The sequence below is a fragment of the Simochromis diagramma genome, unplaced genomic scaffold (assembly GCF_900408965.1).
Source record: "Simochromis diagramma unplaced genomic scaffold, fSimDia1.1 OVJJ01000216.1, whole genome shotgun sequence".
NCBI classification, from domain to species: Eukaryota; Metazoa; Chordata; class Actinopteri; order Cichliformes; family Cichlidae; genus Simochromis; species Simochromis diagramma.
The window spans coordinates 18,989,218-19,011,003 of NW_024386883.1; the positions used below are offsets into that span (position 1 = coordinate 18,989,218).

At 41.4% G+C, this 21,786-nt stretch overlaps 1 protein-coding gene across 3 annotated transcripts in view; it reads left to right on the forward strand.

Moving 5' to 3' along the window:
* The window catches only part of si:dkeyp-23e4.3 (rho GTPase-activating protein 7), a 100,689-nt gene that overhangs the window by 62,148 nt on the left and 16,755 nt on the right, over positions 1-21,786 (forward strand). For 2 of the 3 annotated variants that reach the window (XM_040032561.1, XM_040032559.1), the window contains exons 2-7: positions 17,160-17,231; positions 17,323-17,404; positions 18,367-18,430; positions 18,960-19,537; positions 19,623-19,830; positions 20,068-20,448. In XM_040032561.1, coding sequence (XP_039888495.1) covers positions 17,160-17,231; positions 17,323-17,404; positions 18,367-18,430; positions 18,960-19,537; positions 19,623-19,830; positions 20,068-20,448 — 1,385 coding nt within the window. Of the gene's footprint in view, positions 1-3,022; positions 4,419-17,159; positions 17,232-17,322; positions 17,405-18,366; positions 18,431-18,959; positions 19,538-19,622; positions 19,831-20,067; positions 20,449-21,786 lie in introns of those variants that run through there. The other variant, XM_040032562.1, reaches the window with a different exon arrangement.

A 21,786-nucleotide genomic window follows, 5' to 3' on the forward strand; every position in this document is an offset into this window, starting at 1 on the left:
TCTGTGTGATATGGTTATTTTGTTTTTCAATCCTCCAAATCAACTCAGATATTATGTCTGCTTCATTTAGTATGAAATAATGAGGAGATAATACTTCTCTGTTAGCCCTCGCTAGTTCATTCATGCCACCCAGTACAAAATTCATGTATCTATTAGAAATGGTGAGGTAGTTACATTTTTGTATTGGATGTCTAAAAGGACAAATGTCTAGGTAGATCATGTATAATTTATTCTAATGGCCTCTGGTTTCCAGTTTGATATTCAATTCAATTTTATTTATACAGCGCCAAATCACAACAACAGTCGCCTCAAGGCGCCTTATATTGTACAGTAGATCCTACAATAATAGATACAGAGAAAAACCCAACAATCATATGACCCCCTATGAGCAAACAGTTTGGCGACAGTGGGAAGGAAGAAACCTCCGGCAGAACCCAGAAGGGGCGGGGCCATCTGCTGCGACCAGATGAGGTGATAGAAGGAAGACAGGATAAAGACATGCTGTGGAAGAGAGACAGAGATTAATAACAGATATGATTCAATGCAGAGAGGTCTGTTAACACACAGTGAGTGCATCATGGGAATCCCCCGGCAGCCTACGTCTATTGCAGCATAACTAAGGGAGGATTCAGGGTCACCTGGTCCAGCCCTAACTATATGCTTTAGCAAAAAGGAAAGTTTGAAGCCTAATCTTAAAAGTAGAGATAGTGTCTGTCTCCTGAATCCAAAGTGGAAGCTGGTTCCACAGAAGAGGGGCCTGAATTGAATGAATGAATTTTGGTAATTTGGAAAATTATCACTTTATTTATGACCTGAGTAAACACGTTCCTGGTGATTTTATAGTCTTGCTAGTTTGAGGTCACACTGAATGACACATTATGGCCATATTGTAAAAAAAGGTTCTTGTTAAGGTTTTAAAGGGTGAAAGTTAAGTCGATGCTGCAGGGTGTAATAAGAAACTGAGCCCTTTGCACTCTCAATGATAGCTCGAGGCTTCACAGCAGGACTTTATTAAGCAACAGGTGAGACACAATAGCTACATCCATCTTCTATATACAGTCTACAGTGTTATCTTGAGTGCATGCTGGAACAAAGAGGCGAAGCAGCTACAGACCACTTAACACAAAACCTTCTGGAAACATCTCTGAATCTTTAGCATTCATGCTAAATTAAATTGTAGGTTCTGTTTCTATTTGTATCTATTTCTATTATTTTATTTCTCCTTTGCAGATAAATTCATATGTATGGCATTCTCACTCAGTCACTCTCCAAAGATACTAAACAGCTGATATAAAACCAAAAGGATGCACAAATGAAGCTAATTTACTCGCAGCAAATCTGTATCCAGATGAGGATCATTTGCACAAATAAAGCAGCAGAATTTAAACATAACAGGCAAGCAGGGACACAAAAACTCTGCTATGTGTACTGCCAGACTATTTTTTTCATTGTGTGGACGGCCCATTACTTCACACTCTCAAATGGCTCGTAAGCGCTAATGAAGAGCAGCTTTAATCAGATTCCTAATAAATTGACCATGTTTGAGGTTGGATGTACTCCTGCCAAGTCAAACAGTTCAAACAAAGAGTGTTTACCTCCACCAAAGAAGAAGAAACCAGGATTTAAGCTTAGCAGGACAGATGCTCGCATTCACACTGGTACTTCAGTTGGATGGAGACAGACGTGCGTTTACTGTGATTATAATCATACGTGGTTGTGTAGTGGAACTGTACGTGTGGTTTTGATGTGATCTGAAGCATGTTTAACGAAGTTATCTGACATTGTTTTGGTCCACTGCAGTGGATAAGGCTTCATAAAGTCAGCAGCAGAGACAGAGACCAGGGCAAAAACACCTGTGCTCCTCCAGGGGTTTGCAGTGAATGCAGGACACACATTTAAGGTGGCCCAGGCATTTCTTTTAGCACATCTCACCAGATGCAGAAAGAAACTGAAACCCCATCACTCATTTTGATGGTTAATAATCTCTTTGGCGCTTAATGTTGTGCAGCGGATATACACGGTCAGGCAAATGTCAGAAACGCAGTGACAGGTTCAGAGCGCATCGCTCAGAGGAGGAGGCCACAGTTCACGACAGCGGCTTGCTTCCTGTCCTGCTGCATCGGAAATACCAGAAGCGAAGCCTCCACGGCGGGACTCCGATGAAACTGCGCACACTCAGGAGCACACAAAGTAAACCCAAAGCCGTACACACCCCAGAAGCAATAAACACAGCCTCGCATGCTGATGCCGCCTCCCTCAAACACCAAAAACACACATAGGACACGTGAGGATTGTCCTCACACTGAAAACCTCCCATCCGCTGGAGGTATTGTTGGACTCTTCCTCTTCCGACGCCTGTGAGGCTCTTGTTTAGAAAGAGGAAACACAGCCTCGTCTGAGTTTGTACACAGCACAGAGGCAGAAGGTTTGCACCGTGTTCCAAACCTTCTGTATTTACACTCACGATGGCGTCTCTTGATCGCAGACTTTCACATTGAGACCTCCTCTACATGCTGAGAACTGGTTTTTCTAAACCATAGAGCAACAATTGTTGACACGTTGTTGATTAGGCCTCACAGAGCTCACAGAAACCTGCAGTTTCTCTAATGTCCACTAGAGGCTCCAGCAGTGAGTCGGTCAGACAGCAGAAATAAACAGGCTTACCGCCTGATTCTCCCATTACTCTGTCTTGTTTCAGCTCTTGGTGCGTTTTGGTGCATATTGAATCAAATAAAAATACACTGGTACATTTAGTCACCAACCCTTAGACCCGAGCTGACTTATAGTAAAGTATCCTGGCTAACCAAGCTTACTATATTTAGCTGACTATTAGCACTCCACCCTCGTGACCTCTGGCTCCAAAAAAGCACCACGGCTAAAGTTACAGACTCACGATGCTGACTCAAAGGCCAACAGTAAGAAGAAAAGGAGAATCTATATTTCAAGATGGGAAATACTCACTGAAAGTTTAGATTTTTTTTAATATATTTTTATGACTGATATAATTTTATGACTTTAATTTTGTAAATCAAACTTTAATCAGATCCTTACTTCCTTTTTTTGATCAGCCCCACGTTCCTCTGTCCAGCGTATGTACACCTCTGGGATCACCATCCCAGATGTCTCCATAAATCCCAGATGTTGTAAAATATCAGAGTAAATATTAAGGAGGCAATAGAAGTGATTGAATGTAAGCCTGCTGCTCAGTCTGTTCACAGCAGCTGCTGTCTCTCACTCACACACACTCTCACACACACACACACACACACATCCTAATTAATCAGTGTGAATTAGGCCAGTTTAAGTGGTGACATGGACCGAAATATGACCTCATCTCTAAAATCTCTGGGTCGGTTTTAAAGCATCTCATCGGGCCTTGTTTCCACTCCTCCTCTTCCCTCTGCACCTCCACACACTGGGAAAAGTCCATCAGTTGTTTACATACTCCCACTTCCTCCTCCTCCACTTGTGAATTAATGATGCGAGTGCCGCGAACCGCTCTCCTCTCCTCTTCTCTGAGGGAGTTATTCACATTTAAAAGCCCATAATCAAACACCTATGCGTTGAATGGAAGCCCATTAACGCTAATGGTATACCTTGGACCGAGCCGAGATGAAACCTTGAAGAACTACAGACTATTAGGGCACGGCAAGGACTTTATCCTTCCCGCGTTGAGTCACTGGCTCAGTCGCGTATCTGTCTTCCATTTCATCCAAAGCTGTTCTTTTGCCGCACCAGTAATCGGTTAAGGTCGGAGACTGGAGCTGGTGGAAAGCACTGGATCTCAGAGAGAAGGAAAGTTCATTTCTTCACTCATTTCTCTGTCTGTAATTTCACCGTCTGAGGGTTGTGATAGCAGCCTCGAGCGGAGGAGATTATTGATTAGGCCTCTTTTCAGGCAAACTGGATTTTCTGTTTTATAGTATTTAACACGGGGGGAATAATAATCACCGGCCTGCCTGGGTGCAGCCAGGTCGCTCTACAATCCAATATTTCCTTCTTGGGGGGACCTTCAACATCTGTACAGATTTTATCTCCCAAACTCACCCTTCAAACTCAAAGCGGCTCCTCCAGCAGGCGCTCTCGTGTCTGCTCAAGTCTTCCCTCTGGCTATTTTTAGGATACCCCCCCCCCCCTGTCTGTGGTGTTCAGATGGTCTGGTCCAAGGCATGGGAAGGGAAGGGGAGTGGTAGAGGAAAAGGGGAAAACTTCAACAATGACTTCATTAACACGGTGCCCGACACGACCAGCATAACTGGACTTCACAGCTCCGTTCCCACGCTGGATATATGGCTCTGGATTTAATTCTTTATGAAGCTCATGTGTTTGTCCGGTTCAGCTGTCAGGAGTGACATGGAGGCCTGCTGAAGTTTCCTCTGCTCACAGTCCTCACACCTCGAACAGCATGTTGATCACAAGTGAGTATGAGTTCAGCTCAAGCCTAAATGTTGTGTTACACGACAGGATGGGAGGTAATGAGATCGGCCTCCTAATGCTGTTTCTCTCTGATGGCGTTATTCAAAGGAGGCGATTTGGAGATGAGTTTAGCGAGACATAAAAACTTTTTCAAAGGTTTGTTTGTTGAGTGACTTCAGATGAGACGTAAATATGTTGATTCTTGAGGCAGAAGAAGAATTTAAAGAACTCCAGCGCTGACTAAAACTTCTTTGTTGTTTGAAGGCCGTGGGCCTGAAAACTTCACAAGTGAGCTTTTGAACTCTGGTGATATAAAAGCTCGTTTTACTGGCAGGAAGAGCGTGGGATTCACTCTGAATGTGCGTGGGTTACTTTTGAAATGTGATCCGCTGGAGAGAACTTTCCACCTGCTGAAGAAAACCACCGTACACATATTCAGACATTTTACTCTGAAAACACATTAAAGTGCGTCGAAGGCACTCCTGTATGTAGACTCAGTGTAAAAAAAGTTGAGGCTTTTATTCTGAAACATGGCACTTCATACCTGTGTTTTCCTTTTGGACCCTTAGTTTCTTTCTCACCATGTTTTTATTGTCAGTAAATTTGTGTTAATGTGAGGAAGAACCTGTTTGAACTGTGGCGTAGCGGGAGCAATCAGGATGCTGTTTGGAGGTTATTGGTTCGATTCCTGGTGCCTTTTGTCCAAGTTCAACTTGTAATGTTTTTTGAACAGAGGTTCTGTATATATGCGGTTCACTGTGGCTCCACACTCACCAAACAGCCGAAGCGTCCTCGGTTTGATCCCAGGAGGAGACTCCCTTTGGGGTTGTGTCAGGAAGGCATCCGGAGTAAAAGAATCTGCCCGACGATGCTTCGCTGCCGCTGTGGCGCCTCCTGGTGAATAAGAGTGCAGCTTCGTATATGCGCTTCATTGTTCAGTGAGTTGCTTTAGCTCTCTAGTTCCGACATTTTAATTCATCTTTTTGTTGATTATCGTGAATGAAATGTTTGTGGCTTCTTGGACTTTTGACTTGGCATAACCAGTGATTTTATTTATGGTGTTTTTTTTTTATCATTTTAATTATTTAGTTTAATTTATAATTAATTTATCTCTCACTCATTTGTCAGCACTGTCCTTGTTCACACACACAGAAATGTTTGTCTGTAAGTGGTGTTGATGAACTTCCAGCATTGTTTTGTTTGAGTTTCCTGGCATCACAGGGGTATGTACAAGGTGCCCTTGGGTGTGGATCTCTTGGCGTACAAACCAGCCGTGGTAGTATTATTTGCTGAGAGTAAACGGTCTTGTTTGACAGAGCAATAAAGTCTACGAAAGGAGACAGGAGGCAGTGGCTTAAATCATGAGACTAGACAGTTATTCCTGTCTGTTCTCTTGCCCAAGGTTAGTGCTCACATGGTTCATTTACACACAAGGTCTGTTATTCCCAACTTGTCATTTAGTAGGTAAGTAGGGTTAGTGTGATGAACAGGTATATTTAATGCAAACCACAGTCTTTTCTACATATAGCCAAGCAGAGTTCGTACCAAAACCCAACCAGGAGTCTCTAACAAACTACCTAAACCTGACCAAAACTACCTATTCAAGTAATTTTAGTGCCTAAACCTAACCACACCCACATGGAAAAGAAATAGCAAAAACTTATAAAAGACTTGCATAAGATGTGGCCTACTTCATATAGTGAATCTTATAAGGCTTATATGATTTACTCATGAAAGTGGCCACTTTCTCATTACTTTCATATATTGTTTTAGGAAGTATCCAAAACATACAAGTTTCATTTATATAATTTTTCAAGGGATCTTATATCTGTTTTCACTCTTGTATGCTTTTCATGCAAGTTTCACACAAGACAGATACAAACTTTATAAGATTTATATAAATCTTTTCCATGTGGGCAAATACCTCAGCAATTAGTTTTCAGTGTCTAAACCTAACCAGTAAATGAAAGATAAAAAAGTACAAACCCAAAGGCCACAACAGGTCACAAAGTGCAGTCTAATATCTGACACACCTGCAGCTTACACCACCTAATGCAGTTGTTTTGAGAGCGATTCCTCCCTGAATGTCTTCAAAAACCTCAACAAACACACATTTCCTCCTTTACATAGAAAAAAAATGAAAGTTTTTCCCAGGAAAGGTTAAGAGAGAGTTTCTCCTCTTTTTCTAACTGCAGTTAATTCTGGTCCATTTCCTTCTCCAGATACTCATCTGTAAATGCCAGACAGCCTCATAAAAACAAAGTACAGCAGGTTTCATATCATAAATAACAATAATATATCAGTTGACCTTTTTTTTCATCAAAGACAACTTAACCATAATTTATTTTAAAAACTGCAGTAAGATTCACCGAGGACCTCACACGTGTTGTTTTTCACCTAACAGTTAATGAGCTATAGGTGTTCCTACCTAAATGCACAAGTGGCTCATTAAGTATCAGGACTCACTGAGGTTTTAGAGTCAATACTGAGGTGAGACATGTTGCAGGCCAAAGCAAATGCAGTTGGGAACCTGTTGGGAAATGAACTCTTAACATTTCATAGTAAACAGTTCATATTCTTGTGCCAAACTTATGGTTGCCATTCCACTAATTAAGTCAAACATATCTCATTGAATCTTTTGATTTAAAAAAGTATAAACCAGGTTTCTCATGTTTAGGTGTTACCTTTAGCTAACATAATGCATCTCTAGATCTGCCTCGTCAGTCTTAAAATGGTCAGTGTAGCTGCTCTACCAGGTATAACAATCAAGTTTAATATCCAGGCAGCCATAAAAAAGCATTTAAAAGGATTTGTGAAGTTTAACAGAGTTAGAAGTTAGCAGGCAGTTAGCTTGCTAGTTTCCATCTTAAGATGATATACCACGTTGTGACTGAGATTACTAAAACGTACAGCTCTGCATAAATTAAGACAGAAAGACAACTAAACAGCAGCAACGTTTGTAGGGTTACTGAAGTTGGGCTAGCTGGTATATAATGGTGTCAGAGATGGGCAGTAACGTGTAATCTGATTACTTTTTCAAGTAACGAGTAAAGTAAGGGATTACTATTGCAAAAAGTAATTAGATTACTGTTACCTTCCCGTAAGCACGCTGCGTTACTGCATTACTAAACTGTGATTTCGTTTGCAAGAGTGTCTCATGACAGTGACGTAAGCAAGTGCGACGTTCTTGACAACAGCTGTGTGCAGATCAACAGTGGATCATATATCGAGTGCAGGAGAGAGTATGAGCGTGCAGCGTTTAAAGCGTGGAAGTACTGACCTTACTTTGAGTTTGATTCCATAAAAAGTGGCAAAAACATTAGCGTCCACTGTTCACTGCGTGGGAAGAAAACTTCTTTTTACAGCAAAAAATCCCTAAACTCTGAGTGAGCACCGACAGTACGCTGCCACGGGAATGTGACATTCACGGAGAAACTGCTGGACTTCTTTAAGTTGCTTGAAGACGTTTCACCTCTCATCCGAGAAGCTTCTTCAGTTCTAAGGTCAAATGGCGGAGAGTTCCAGATTTAAACCCAGTGGGAGTTTCCCCCAAAGAGGGACAAAGGACCCCCTGATGATCCTCTACCTAATCACATGAGCCAAGGTGTGAAAACAGGTGTGGGTCTCAATCAGCCAGGGTTTCGGGTGAGCTCACCCAAAACGTCTTCAAGCAACTTAAAGAAGTCCAGACGCTTTTCTTTCCAAGCTCCTTAGACTTTAAATGTTAAACAAATTTCTTCCAGTCAGAGAATGGTGCATATAATTTAACTTTTGCTTGACGCATAAAGTTAAAAGATTAAAACTAATTAAAACAAGTTTTAAAAAGAGACCTTTTCATTTGATTACATTTTATATGATGGAGTATGCAGAAAAAGTAGAACTGGGCTGAAAGATCTATCGCTTTATTACCTATTCAGGTTGTAAATCATGTTTTTTTTTAAAGTAACTAAGTAGCTAATTACTTTTGAAAATAAGTAATCAGTAAAGTAACGGGATTACCTTTGGGGGAAGTAATTAGTTACTGATTACTTTTTTCAAGTAACTTGACCAACACTGAATGGTGTGCTACGTGCTGGCTAGCTACAAAGCTATGGTTAGCATAATATAAACACATTAGCACAGTGAAGCTGGTGGATGAACACTAACTTTTTCCCCTCAATAAAAGTTAATGTAAGAGTCCCTGTTGAGCAGATGATCCATCCCCAGCATGAGGTTAGTCATTAGCACACTGCTGCATTGTCTGGATGACTCGCTGTGAAAAACTCCTGATCCTCAGCTTCATGTGCACATTCAAATCTTAGTTAGCCTCAGAGCGTTTCTTTTCTGAACCGTTCAAATATTTGGTGTCTGGCAAACCATGAGACGACAGTGATATTAAAAACCCAGAGAGGCCACAACGATCACTGACTATTTTTTAAGGGCTTGTTCAAATTAAATAGAACAAGATACATAGCATAAAACACGTTAAAAAGACAACCGCCTTAATGAACACAGTGCAGTTTGTACCTAGAAGCAGGGTTCGTACGTCATCACTTAACAACCAGAAACCTATTTTGACCAAAAAAGAAACTTTGAGTAATTTCTTTTGGTTAGGCAATATAGCTTATAATCCATTAAGCTAATGTAATGATTCTTCAAATGCAAGACTATATGACCTTAAATTGGGGGAGGGCCACACCCCCGTTTTCTTCATGCTAATTCTAGTTTTCTTCTTGTCCCAAATGAAATCTTTAACAAAATGTCGTATGCTGCTACAGGGATTGAATTAAGAGTGATTCATGTGTATTAGATGAGTAAGCAGCCTCATGTTGTCTACCGCAGGCCTGAACTTAACGAAGCCTACTTGCTCTTCACCTATGTTCTGGTTTAGGGGCCAGTGAGCAATTGAGTGTGTCCCACTTTGAACTCACTACCCATAATGCCGAGTTCTTGAGAAATTATTCACTCCACCTCCTGAGCCATGTACCTTCTTTCTTCTTTGCCTTCTTTCAGCCCCACCATTCTCACATTAGTCCTCTGGCTCCAGTTCTCCAAATCCTCCACCCATGCCCAGAATGTTACCAATTTCTTGTCACACTTCTCCGCACATTTCTCCACCCGAGCATTTACATCTTCAACATCGGACACTCATTGTTCCACTTCGCCCAGCAGTCTTATTTGAATATTTTCTACTGAGTCTTTAAACTCAGTAGGTTGCTTGATCGAAATAACAGATGCAGCCATCACTACCTATCAGGTACGAACTAATACAGCAATGACTGAGGATGAGCTCTAACAGATCCAGTATCCTACAACATAGATATAAGTTTACCACAAAACTGCTAACTACCAGTTTTAGCCTGCAGATGTTTAAACTGTCCAGAGTTCTCACACAGATGTTGAATTACTATTATTACCAATTATTTGCTATAAAAGACATTTCAGAATATCAATGAATCAGAGTTTAACAACATAACATATTAAGATACTTGATATAATTCAGGATAATATCAAGTAATTTAGAATTAAAAAGATGTTACCCTGAATTTAACATCATAACAAGCTGCTCAATCAGCTCTGTGCTGGCATTACTTACTGTTTTAGACCCGTATGAATGTGACCTGGATTTATTGATTAGATATGTGCATTAAAGAGCAGATGAAATGTGCACCTAGTAAGTGTTTTCCAGGAAGGAGAAAGATTTGATAGCTGTAAAACTCACTAAATACTTGAAATTACTGAAATGTGAAAGTAATTATATCATGCAGCAAAATAAAGACCACAAACAGACAACGAATAGTTTGATGTTTACGTTTGTACACCAGCATCAGTTTATCCAGGACACCTAGAAGTTTCTGTAAGTGTACCGCTGAGGAGGTTTAATGAATGGGAGCTTGTATTTATTGGAAGATGCCATGAACTCAGGGTCACTGCTTCCTGAACACTTTAAACAGCTATTTCTAAGGACTTCAGTGTAATGAAGTCTTTACACAAATGTTTTCACATATTTGTAAGCTTGTAAAATTGATTTTTGTTCATACTGTGGGTCAAAGAGGAGAACGTCCTTTCAGAACCCACAAATTGGCTCATTATTACTGTTTGCAGGAACAAATCTCTTCAGCTTCAATTAAATTCACTTTTTGTAAAATCTGGGAGTTTATTTGTGAGTACTTCGCATGTTTTGTACTAAAGTCATAAGTTTAGTTTTCTTACAGAGTCCACAGAGCAGCCAACATGCAGTGTAGATAAAATGCCGTTACTGGACTCTCAGTCCTGTCAGTACAAAAAATCACTTGTGTATATTTTTACTGTTGTTGGTCTAAAGCTGCATTTCTGATTTGGTGAGTTTTGGTATTTGCCCCTGTGGCCCGTCATGACCGCGGGCGTCTTAAACTTTGCAAAGCTGACTCCTTTTGCAAAGCTGACCGAACTGACAGGAGAATACCGCAGAGAAGGAGCGAGGAGGAGTACGGAAGCATGGCGTGCCGTTTTGACAGGCAGCTGACATACCTCTGATCTCCAACCACGCCTCTGTAGCCCTGGAGACGCTCCCGAGCGCTCCCTGAACGGCAAACAGAACATGGACCAGTCACGCAGACATTCAGTGAGGTGTAAAAAGCACTGCCCTCAAATATCGGTTGGATATTGGACGTCTGAAGGACGGGAGCTGCTCGTGATCTGAGTGTGAGAGAAAGCTGAGAATATCTGGCTTTTGCAGATTTGATCAAAAACACAAACGACTGCATAGCAAACACGGCAAGTTAGAAGCAGAGTTGGAGTAAATGCTACTTGTTTTATATGCAGTTAGTTGGCTGTCATAGTTTATATAACACATTATTCCAGATTTGTTACAGATTATAATAAACTGAATAGTTTTTTCCTCTCAAAATATAAATAACAGTCACGTAGTCCTTCAAATTAAAGTCATATTTGTCTTTTTTGTTAAAGGAATAGCCCGTTTTTAAGAACAAATGTTACCCAATTACCTTTTCCTACGGTGATGTTACCTTTCCCACTTGTTTCCAGAAAGCCACGGCAAAACACACACGTGTAACTTTTAACATGCAGAAAGTTCTGAACGTGAGCAGAAATCTTACAGAAACTTAATTTAATTTCTTGTTTCTGTTTACACAAACACAAACATGTCACTGCCCCGAACAAAATGCACAAAACCCGCCTGATGTGGACGAAATGTGAACTCGATAGACTGACTCACAGGAGTAAATCCTGCCGATGTGTGGTGGTTCAGTCTGGATAACAACAGAAAAGTTGAGGACGGTCATTGTTCCGAACGTACCCTAAATTTCCATCTGCTGCCTGATTTTTGTCTTTTCCTTTACATAAATGAAAAACTAAAGAAAACTTATGGATGAAATTAAGCATCTGCTGCTCAAAATGTGATAACAACAGTGCGTCCACACACAACCTACAGCCATGTACTTTCATAAACTTTTTAAAGCAGTTCAACGAGTGTTGTTAACTTTATTATCATATATAAATCTGAAATTTGATGTCCGCTACTAGACCTTAAGTCTAAATCTTCATTATGCACATTTTCAGTTGGAGTCTGACGCAGTGAGGTGACCTGATAGTAAAATCTCTAAACCCCAGATCAGCCTTTTTTCTGGTGAGCAGTGATTCTGTTTGTTCCAGGTCAAAGCTTTAGTGTCGAGACAAGCGTAAACACCCAAACACAAACGGTCCACCGAGCACGTAACCTCACCGTGCATAGTTCCTCTCTGCCGCCACACATACACTGTCCAGTTTCCTGCCGCAAGCCAGGCGGAGTCATCCTAATCAGACACTCCAATCTTATCAAGGCCCAGAGGAGCCAAATCACAACTTCCTCTGAGACAAAGTCATTTGGAAAGGGAAGAGGCCTCTGCCTGCTACTCAAACAGGAGCGCAGCAGATACCATCGCTTACGTAAATACAGAGCCGAGTAGAGTGGGGACCGGGGTCTTTCATCAAACCTGCGAGACCAGTTTAAAATACACTGTTGCTTCTTGACAGGTGTGGAATGTGTCGTTCTTCACTGGACTCATAATTCATGTGAAAATCAGGTCAGAAATGAGTCGGGTCTATTCTTCCACCCACAGCTCCTCTGGTGCTAGAAGGCGCTGGGATGTGTTCTTTGAATCACTGACGGAAATCATGAATGTTAAAAGTGCGCTCGGTAATATCACTGATACATGAATTAGAATAACACTGCATGTTATTCTAATTTAGCTAGAGATGAGACGTACTTTATTTAGTGCGTGACGGCAGCCAAAACATGAACAAACACCAAAGAAGCAGCTCCAATCAAAACTGAGATAAAATGCTTAATAATTAGCTTAATAAGAAAAATCTAACAAATAAACATGCATGCTGTGGTATGAGACGGGAAGGACTTCCTGTTTAAATCAGCAGTTTATGATCACCATAAGCATTCTGTCTGAAGGCCACCAGATGGCGATATCTGTGGTTCCAAAACCATTTCTGGTCCCTTTGAGGTGTTGCAGACATGTGACCACTCACCATGTAACATGTGAAAATCACTGTTCTCAGTGTAGGGTCAAGTGAACATGGTGCCAGTCACACAGGCCTAGAGACTGATCTGCAACCATCTGGCAACCACAGCTCAGGATGGAGGAATGTGTATTTCCCAGCTAGTTGGCATTGTTTTGGTTGCTAGCATATTCTTGCAGCTATTCTCTGAGCTGTAGTGAAACCTGAAAATTGCAAAGCAAACCAAAAAATAAAGACACTTTTCCTTGAATGTAAAATGTTTGCCCTTTAAAACATGTTAGCTGCAGCACAAAGGTGAAACTTTGACTTTAGCGAGTATTTGCAGACAGAGATAAACTCTACAGCCAACTGTGGCAACCTGCTAGCAACCAAAGCATGATTGCTAAGAGGTTTTTAGTGCAGCAAACGTCTTTGATTCTGATTTTACTCAGCAAATGTCACCAATTTCCAGCAACCAATGACAACCAGCCGGGGAATACACATTTTACCCAAGCAACCAATGGTTGTATCACCATCATCCAATATGGCGGATAACTCTTGAGCAATGTGTGCATGACATATCTATTTCCCATCCAGTCATATGGATGACCTCTATTCTGTCATCATAATGATATTCGTGCATTTTCACAGCACATATAGATATACAGACCAAGTGTGGTGGAAATGGTATGGAAGACAGAAAACTGAATCAGTACATTAGAGCTTTCTCTCTCCACGTAGAAAAACTGCTAATTGTCTCTTTGCCAGAACTGAACAAGCTTTTCCTTATTTTATCACCTCTAAGACATCAGTAGCAAAATAGCCTTTTATGGGCTGCTGCCTTTTAGAGTCTCTAAGTTTCAAAGCACAGTTCAAACATCTAACTACACTGCAGCACACAATAAATCATAGGAAATCAGCCTTTAATTCAAAGTCGACTGACCTCTGTTATTTCCACTACCCCTAACAGTTACCAGTGATTTACAGGCCCAACAAGCAACAGTTCCTGAAAGTTCTCGGTTCTGCCTCCAAATTCCTGTTAACCTGCACTTCCACAGCTGTTTACAGTGCTGCTTACTGACAGAAATCCCACCTTTAGTGCAGCGTCTGTCCCTCTGTGATTTCAGTTAAACTGTTAGATAATTACAATAATAACAATTGTACGTTTTTTTTTTCCCCACTAAGGCTGTAACCTCAAACATTTCCTGCAGGAGCTGTGAGCCCCTGTAGCCTTTAAGTAGGCAATAAGAACCTCTTTAAAGTGGGAAACTGGTTTAAATGACAACTTCTTTAATCTTGTGAGCCCAGAGGTTGCAAAGTGACAGGCTGTGATTTTTTTTTTTTTTTTTTTTTTTTTCTTCTGTCTGTAATGGTCGGAGTGAGAGAAAAAGCAGTTCGGAGCTCTGGTAGCTCCACATATCCCTGGATTTACAGCTCCTGCTGTAGATGTCAGACAGCCGCTTGACAAGCACTTGATCCCTTTCCTGTCTTGAATGTCACATCTCCATCAAGACGCCAGAAAACGGGCTCAGCATCTTACTATCCCGTTACGTCAGGGTCAACATAAACATGCTAATTTGACTACATTTTACCATTCAGCCTGTTCCTTTCATTCTGTCTCCCCCTTCTGTCATTCTGAAGGTTTAATATCCGCCTGTGTTTTCATATCGGGACCATCTGCTGTTCCTCTGACCGGGGGGGGGGAGACCACATCATAAGCCAAGTTTCCATCCTGCTGTCAAGCAAATTTTAGTCAAAGTTTTGAAAAGTCACATATAGTAAAATGAGAATTAGATGCCTTTTCTTCATGTCAGCTGAAGTGAATGAGTAGGCAGTAAAAAAAACCCAACCAGCAGACAAGAAGTGTCAGAAGAACGAATCCGTCATGGCCAAACGGCTGTTGTTTGTTCTTTAGTGAAGACTAATGTCGGCCATATTTCATGCTGTCTGAATATGAAAACAAGAAATGCCCTTGGCAGTATTCTGACTGCTAACTGCGACGGGCCTCTTCTGCGTGGAGAGAGAGCAGGTTTAACGTTTCAGGGGGAGTTGTGGTGGACAAATATTTTGAGAAATCCAAATCCTCCTCCTGAGCCGCACAAGCAGACTGACAAAATGGTTTCTGTCGCTGCTTGTTGTAAACATCCTGGATCAACTAAACGTATTCCATGCTTCCAATCACAGTTTTCCACACAAATACCGGACGGCAGCTGGAATTAATTGATATTCTGGTGTGTGCATCTTTCATGTTGTTTTGAAGTGGGGAGGAAATGTGTTGAAGTATGCACGCCTGTTTCTATTCCTGTTTCTCATCTAAGTGTGTGAACAGGGAAGAGCATTACTGTGTCAAGTGTACTTTACTGTGTGTGTTCTTTTTAAGGCGTTTTGATAAAATGGTCACTTAAACAAACAGACTTTAATTTAACCCCACCATCCTCAGTGTTACTCTATAGAGCTGCAATAGCCACAAATATTTTTTAGAGGTATGAATTTAAAATAAACATGCGTGGAATCTTATAGCAAATGTAGAAGATTTATGCTGCTTGGCAATATTTTCTGTGTTGCAGAGTTATGACAAATCTATATTTTGGGGCAGTTTATATTTATGAGTGCTTATTCCCCATTTTATAAGTTGACTTACAGATGAGGGTTAGCACTGCCAGCAGCTGTATTGACAATTTATAGCATGCCCCAAAGTAAACAGAGTTTTGGTGGGAATAAAGCAAAACTAAAGCTGAAAGGTTTTACATTTGCACTTTTGCATTGTGTATAAATATTTATAAAGCAATTCAAGAAGAAAAAAAGTTAGCTAGGCAACACTGCTAATGACTTAATCAGAAATGTGGCACTTACACCTATATAATTAGGAAACTACTTAAAATGTGTAAATTATTAAATATCATGATGTTATATTGTGTTTGTTTTAATGCTGCTAGCTATTGCTAGTACTAGCTAACATGACAGCTAAATTTATTCGATTCCTACTACGTGTTAGTAAAAAGAGTGCAAAAATGTTTTTATCCTTTTACAAAAGTAATGCGTTTTGAGACTCTTGACTAGCTCATTAGCTTTACACTAAAGGGGATTTGTTGTGTTTATTTGCAAACCTACAGACATTCACTGAACTAGCTTAACTGTCCTTGTTTTAAAGCTAACTATTTTGGAGGACACATTGTGTTGCTAATGACCTTCTCTGATGTCAAGGTTTTCTGTGAGACTGCTGAAAATTACCTTTTAAGGCAAAGACATGTTAATTCTTGGTTGTGATATTAGCTACTAGTAGCTAATGCTACTAGTCGTATGCTGCTAGCCCACACTAAATGAATCTGTCATGTCGTTTGCAAAACTCGCTTATTATTAACTAGCTAAACTGTGTTTTACCATATTAAATATTTGCAATAGCACATTGTGCTGCTAAGTAATATTTATCATTTAGAACCCATTATATTTTGGTATCTGATAATATTAAATCAACACACTTAATGTCACTGGCAGCTCATTTATTAGAGTTAGTACAACCTGTGCCTAATCTGGGCTACTTTTGGCACTGATGGCTCACTTAAACAATGTTGTGTTGACCAAATGGGCTGAAAGTAATGAGGTGGTTCTAGCATGGGTTGCAGGAAGTTTAATGTGGACTGGATGTAGCCTAAACATTATGAGCCAGCCTTGACAAGTGTTATTTGAGCCAGATGTGGCCCAAACACCTGACAGCTAGTCCATATACGACTTGTGGCTGGTTTTAGGCAACCAGACTCACCCGGTGTCGGGACTGCCAATTAAAACCAGACGTATTTATATGTGGGATATGGAAAGCTTAAATCAAAGATGCACACACTCCAGATGTATTACTCTGAAATATCTGTGAAGTTCAAGCTTTGTCATGGTCTGAATAGAAAATGAGAAGTGTTTGAGAGCTGGTGTGTTGATGAGCCCAGCCATAGCAGCGAGTCTCAGAGGAAGAAGGTGACAGATGGCAAGAAGTTGAAGAGGAGGAACCTCTTTTCCCCGCTCTCTCAAGAACCCCCATCCCCACTCTTAGCCAATTAGCAGTGATTAAAACGGCCTCTTCCAGGAGTCACAGTTAATTAATAGCCTGAACGTGCTTCCAGTTCTTCTCCCTTCATGTTCTTTTTTTGCTTCCAAATGCAGATGTAATTAAACTTCATAAACAGACAGCTGATTAAGTGCAAATATTTGCCCTCTTAAAGCGGGCGGAGCATGAAATGATTATAATTGAATCAAATGTTGTTTTCTTTTCTCTGTGTTTGCAGAGATTGAAGCCAAGGAGGCCTGTGATTGGCTGCGAGCGGCCGGCTTCCCTCAGTATGCGCAGTTATTCAAAGGTAAATATGAGACTGTTCAGTCAACTCCAAGATACCAGAGCGTAACCCCAGACGCCGTCTTATTGTGCCATTCGTCTTGTCTGTGTTTCAGACTGCAGATTCCCCATTGACATCGAGTGGGTGAAGCGCGATCACCACTTCCTGGATAAGGATGCACTCGAGTCGCTCTGCAGGTAACGAATGCCACGCGGGAGCGTAATGCAATATTATGGACAACTTTCAGCAAGTTAATAAAACTTTAAAGTCAGCAGCAAACTTCTTAAGTATTTTTCGATCAGATTCTAACAGACCAAAAAAGTTCCCAGAGGATTTTCAAGATCGATGCATTTCAGTTTCTTGGTACAAATACAAATTTTGGTACAAAAAAATCCCTGTTCACTCCTCTAAGCACTCTGGATCAGATAGTTGTTGTTTTTTTTACTCTGGGACTATATGATGTCAGAGAGAAAGAATAGTTAAGTAATAATATGAAGCTATGGAGCTGAAAATGACTATAATACATGCAGTTTAATGTTTCAGTATCCTGCACTCATTTACAGGCAGGTCCAGTACTACTACAACTTTAATGGGCATAGCATTTTTGTAATTTATATCATCATTATTATTGTTGCTGGATTTTAATTTTCTTAATTTTCAGATTCAGTTTGGAAGATGAAGACTAATTGTTTTTCAAAACTCGCCTGACTCTCTCTTCTCCAAAGAGCCCAAGGTTTTTTTTTTATTTTGACCTCGCAGTCTTTGAGCTGCAACTGACTAAATATGAAGTGAAAATAAAAACAACAGCCTAAGGTTTACAAGAGTGATCGAGGGTTTTTTACACTGAGCACAAACACTCCAACAACAGTGTGATCTGTGCCTGATTAGATGTTATTCAGGAGAAGCTGGATGTTTGGTGCCTTGCTAAAGGGCTAAACTGTGCTGGCAAAGACAGAGTTCTTTCTTCACGTTCATGCTCCTGGTTTGGACATTAAACTTGCTGCCTCGTGATCCCAGAGTCATATTTTAAATCAGATTTTCAGGTTTGAACCACAGGTCTTTAGTTTCGTAGAAACTGTACTGAAGGTATTGATAAACAAGTACGAGCTACAGTGTGCCATTTAACCTCCATTCACTCTTCTTCCTCTTCCTCTTCCAGGAGGTTAATCACTTTAAACAAATGCGTGGAAATGAGGCTGGAGCTGCGGAGATCAAAACGCAGGGTGAGTCCTGAGAGTGAGCAGCGAGTAACTTGAACGCAACGGGGTGCTCATATCAGAACGGCTGGCGCCACGCAGGGGGGCTTCACGCCATGAAATCTGCTCTTTAAGCCGCACTTGGAATTCACTGATATCAGCTGATCGCTCCTCCTGCTCGATGCTTCGTTCTCTAAGAGGAAGTGTTTGATTTGTTTTTTCATGCCTGAGTCTTTATTGTCTTGTATCGCCGTGAGGTCTCTGGTGTCACGTTAAATTCATGCAAACAAACATAAAATAGCTTTTTTAAGCCAGGAAAGCGCTATCAACACTACAGACAGTGAAAATATTTTGACTTTTGGCCCCTTCTGTTGCGTCAGGGACAAAACTTCTGCACTTCCCACGATGCAACTTATGCAAATACACCTTTAAACCCCACGCCATAACTGTGCAGTACAGGTTTGCTGTTAAAAACAGGCCATAGTTGTGTGTTTGTGTGGTTTTCAAACATTTTATGGGTTTGTCTGAATGGGCCATCATCATCTTCTTCTTCTAGGGAGATGACAGTGGTGAGGAAGACTTCTGTGCCATCAGCCCCAACTGGACCTACGACAAGCGGACCCGACAATGGCGACGCCTGGACTCCGCCGTGGATATCCTCCGACTGTCCCCCAACTCGCCTGATGTGTCGACATGCGATGACCACCATGATATCTGCTCCATCCACAGCTGCAGCAGCACTGAGAGCGAAGGCCACGAAGAACACCAAAAGAGACTGCGAGAGCCGACTGATGGCTCCACCGTCACCACCGCAAGCACCCCAGATGACCTGGAGAACAGCAGGAGCTCGTCCCGCTGCTCGTCCTCGAACAAGACCCCGTCCCTGGATACTTCTCTCAGTGGACCCCCTTCCCCCGGTGGAGGATCCTCCAGTATGAGTCTCGAAGCCGAGAGCTGCTACCCCGAGAAACCACCCAGGAGGAAGTGCACCACATTGCTGAGGAAGATGGAGAAACTGAGGCTCAAGGGGGTATCAGGTGAAAGCAGCAGCAGGGGTCGGGCCTGGCGTGTTATAAGCAGGCCTCTTCTCGTCCAAGACGAAGAGAGGATGGAGGGGCTCCACTGCACATCAAGGTGAGGCTGTCCATCCTACCCGGCGTTGACTCCAGCATCATTAACCCTATGTGTCTTTAACTTGTACCATCCTGATTGTATCCAGTCTGCAGGATCAGCCCAGCAGTCATGCTTCTTCGTCGCCCTCGTCTCCTCACACCATCAGCAGCAGCAGCAGCAGCAGCAGTAACAGCCACTCAGAGAGCAGCAGCACCGTCAGCACGCCCAGCCCGGTCACTCGGGTGAGGAGCAACTGCAAACGATCCAGCAACAACGTCATGGTTGGCGATGGGACGAACCACACAGGACCAGAGGTCAGAGCATGGACAAGATTCCTCCAAACCTTTTATTTCATCTAATCCTAACCTTTTAACCTTGACCTATATAGACCTGTATAGTGACTCTGTTTCATGTATTAAATCCTTTTTGTTTCCCGTTTCTGAGTGGATTGTGATGTAACCTAAAACATTAGACCGTTCCCATCTGTCTTACTTACCAACAGCAAAGGTTTCTTCTTTATTCGCTGACTCCAATGTTCTCGTTATTTCTAGGACTACAAGAACCAAATCAACAACAACAATAACAACAGCCACCAGAACATGGTCTTCACGATCCCCCACGGACACAAACCAGGGACCTTTCCCGCCTCCCTCACGCACAAACACGCCAACCTATTACCCATCAGCTATGACACCTCCGTGAACTGGAGGACTGGGAGCTTCCACGGTTATCGGACGCGTCAGCCAAGATGCCATGGGATTTCTTCTCTGGCGACCGGGAGCATCTCATCCTGCGACGTTCCGAGCCCACTGCCTGTGCTCGATTACCGGTTGAGCGTCTATGACAATGTGCCTGACCACCACCAGCTGTCTGAAAGTGAAGGCGGCAGCGGTGGAAGCGCCAGCGATGCAGACCGGATGAGTGAGTCAGAGGTGGGTTAAATCACGGTTACGGTATTTTTATTTTATACAATAAATAAGTACTCTATATAATATTACACTGACGTTCTTCTTTGATGGGGAATAAGGTTATAATAATATACTTAATATGATGCCAAACCACCTTGTTGTTCAATTTATGTTTGTTCAGCCAATCAGAAGAAAATTGACATAAAGCGAAGGGGAAGGAAGAAACTGCATCTTATTCAGACAGAGGATGAACTGTCGACCCAGAATGACACAAAGGATTATTTTGAAGCTTGACTCATACAAAGCCAGTGTAGAAGAGTCCAAGAAATAAATGTGGAGTTGGAAATGAGCATAATGCATCCACCTTTGATTTCCAGTGTTTTCTGTATTGCTGTTTTTGGACTCCTAAATGGGACTGTATGCCCTTACAGGTGGAGACATAAGTTTCAAAATGACATATTAAGCCAAATAGTAATATGTAGAAAATAAGGACATCATTTATTTTTTACTATATTGTGTTTTCATAGAAAAAAAAGCTTTAAAATGAAACCTTCAAATGAAATTTAAAACGGGTAAAAACAGGAGGAGGCGCCCTCTCAGTTCCCCTTTGGCTCTGCTGCAGTTCTGCAAAAAAGTATAAAATCTCCAATCAAAGTATATAATATTGTTGTTAATGTAATGGATTATATTAATTCTGCTAAGCTAAGCTTTGGTATCAAGTTGTAAACTAATCTGACAAAATCTAGAAGTCATGTAAAAGTAGATAAGAAATATTACTGAATTAATTAGAAAATGGCTTTTTATTTCTGCTCCATGAGTGTGGGAAAAATCCCAAAATTAAACCCTTAATATTACAAAATCTGCTAACTTACAAAAAGGAGAGAGATAGAGAAGTCATACAGCAGAATAATGTTTGCATGATATTTTCATTATTTGTGATTTTTGCAGATCCCACAGTGTGCCTTCAAAGCTCCAACAATGATGCTGCAGAAGATGCATTTAACTGAGTCTCGTATCAGCTGTAATCCAGCAATCTCTGCTATTAAAGCTGCAGTAAAATGCTTAAAACATGTGCAAACCTCTTTGCAGCCCGACTCCAGCCCAGTTAAATCTACATCTGCTGTTAGTGATGCCTGACCTGTTATAAATGAGGGTTTTCATGTCGCTTTCCCTTCTTTATACTTCCTGTTTGTGGCGGGTGGAGAAGGTGTAAACAATGTACTTTTTGCTGTAGTCACCCCAACCAAACTGATTTAAAAGAATAAAGCACTCTGCTTGGTTCCAGCCATGTTCTTTCCATTACTGTACCTTTTGTCTCTTGCTTCAGTTCCTTTGTACATTTTTTATGCATCTGAGGGCCCC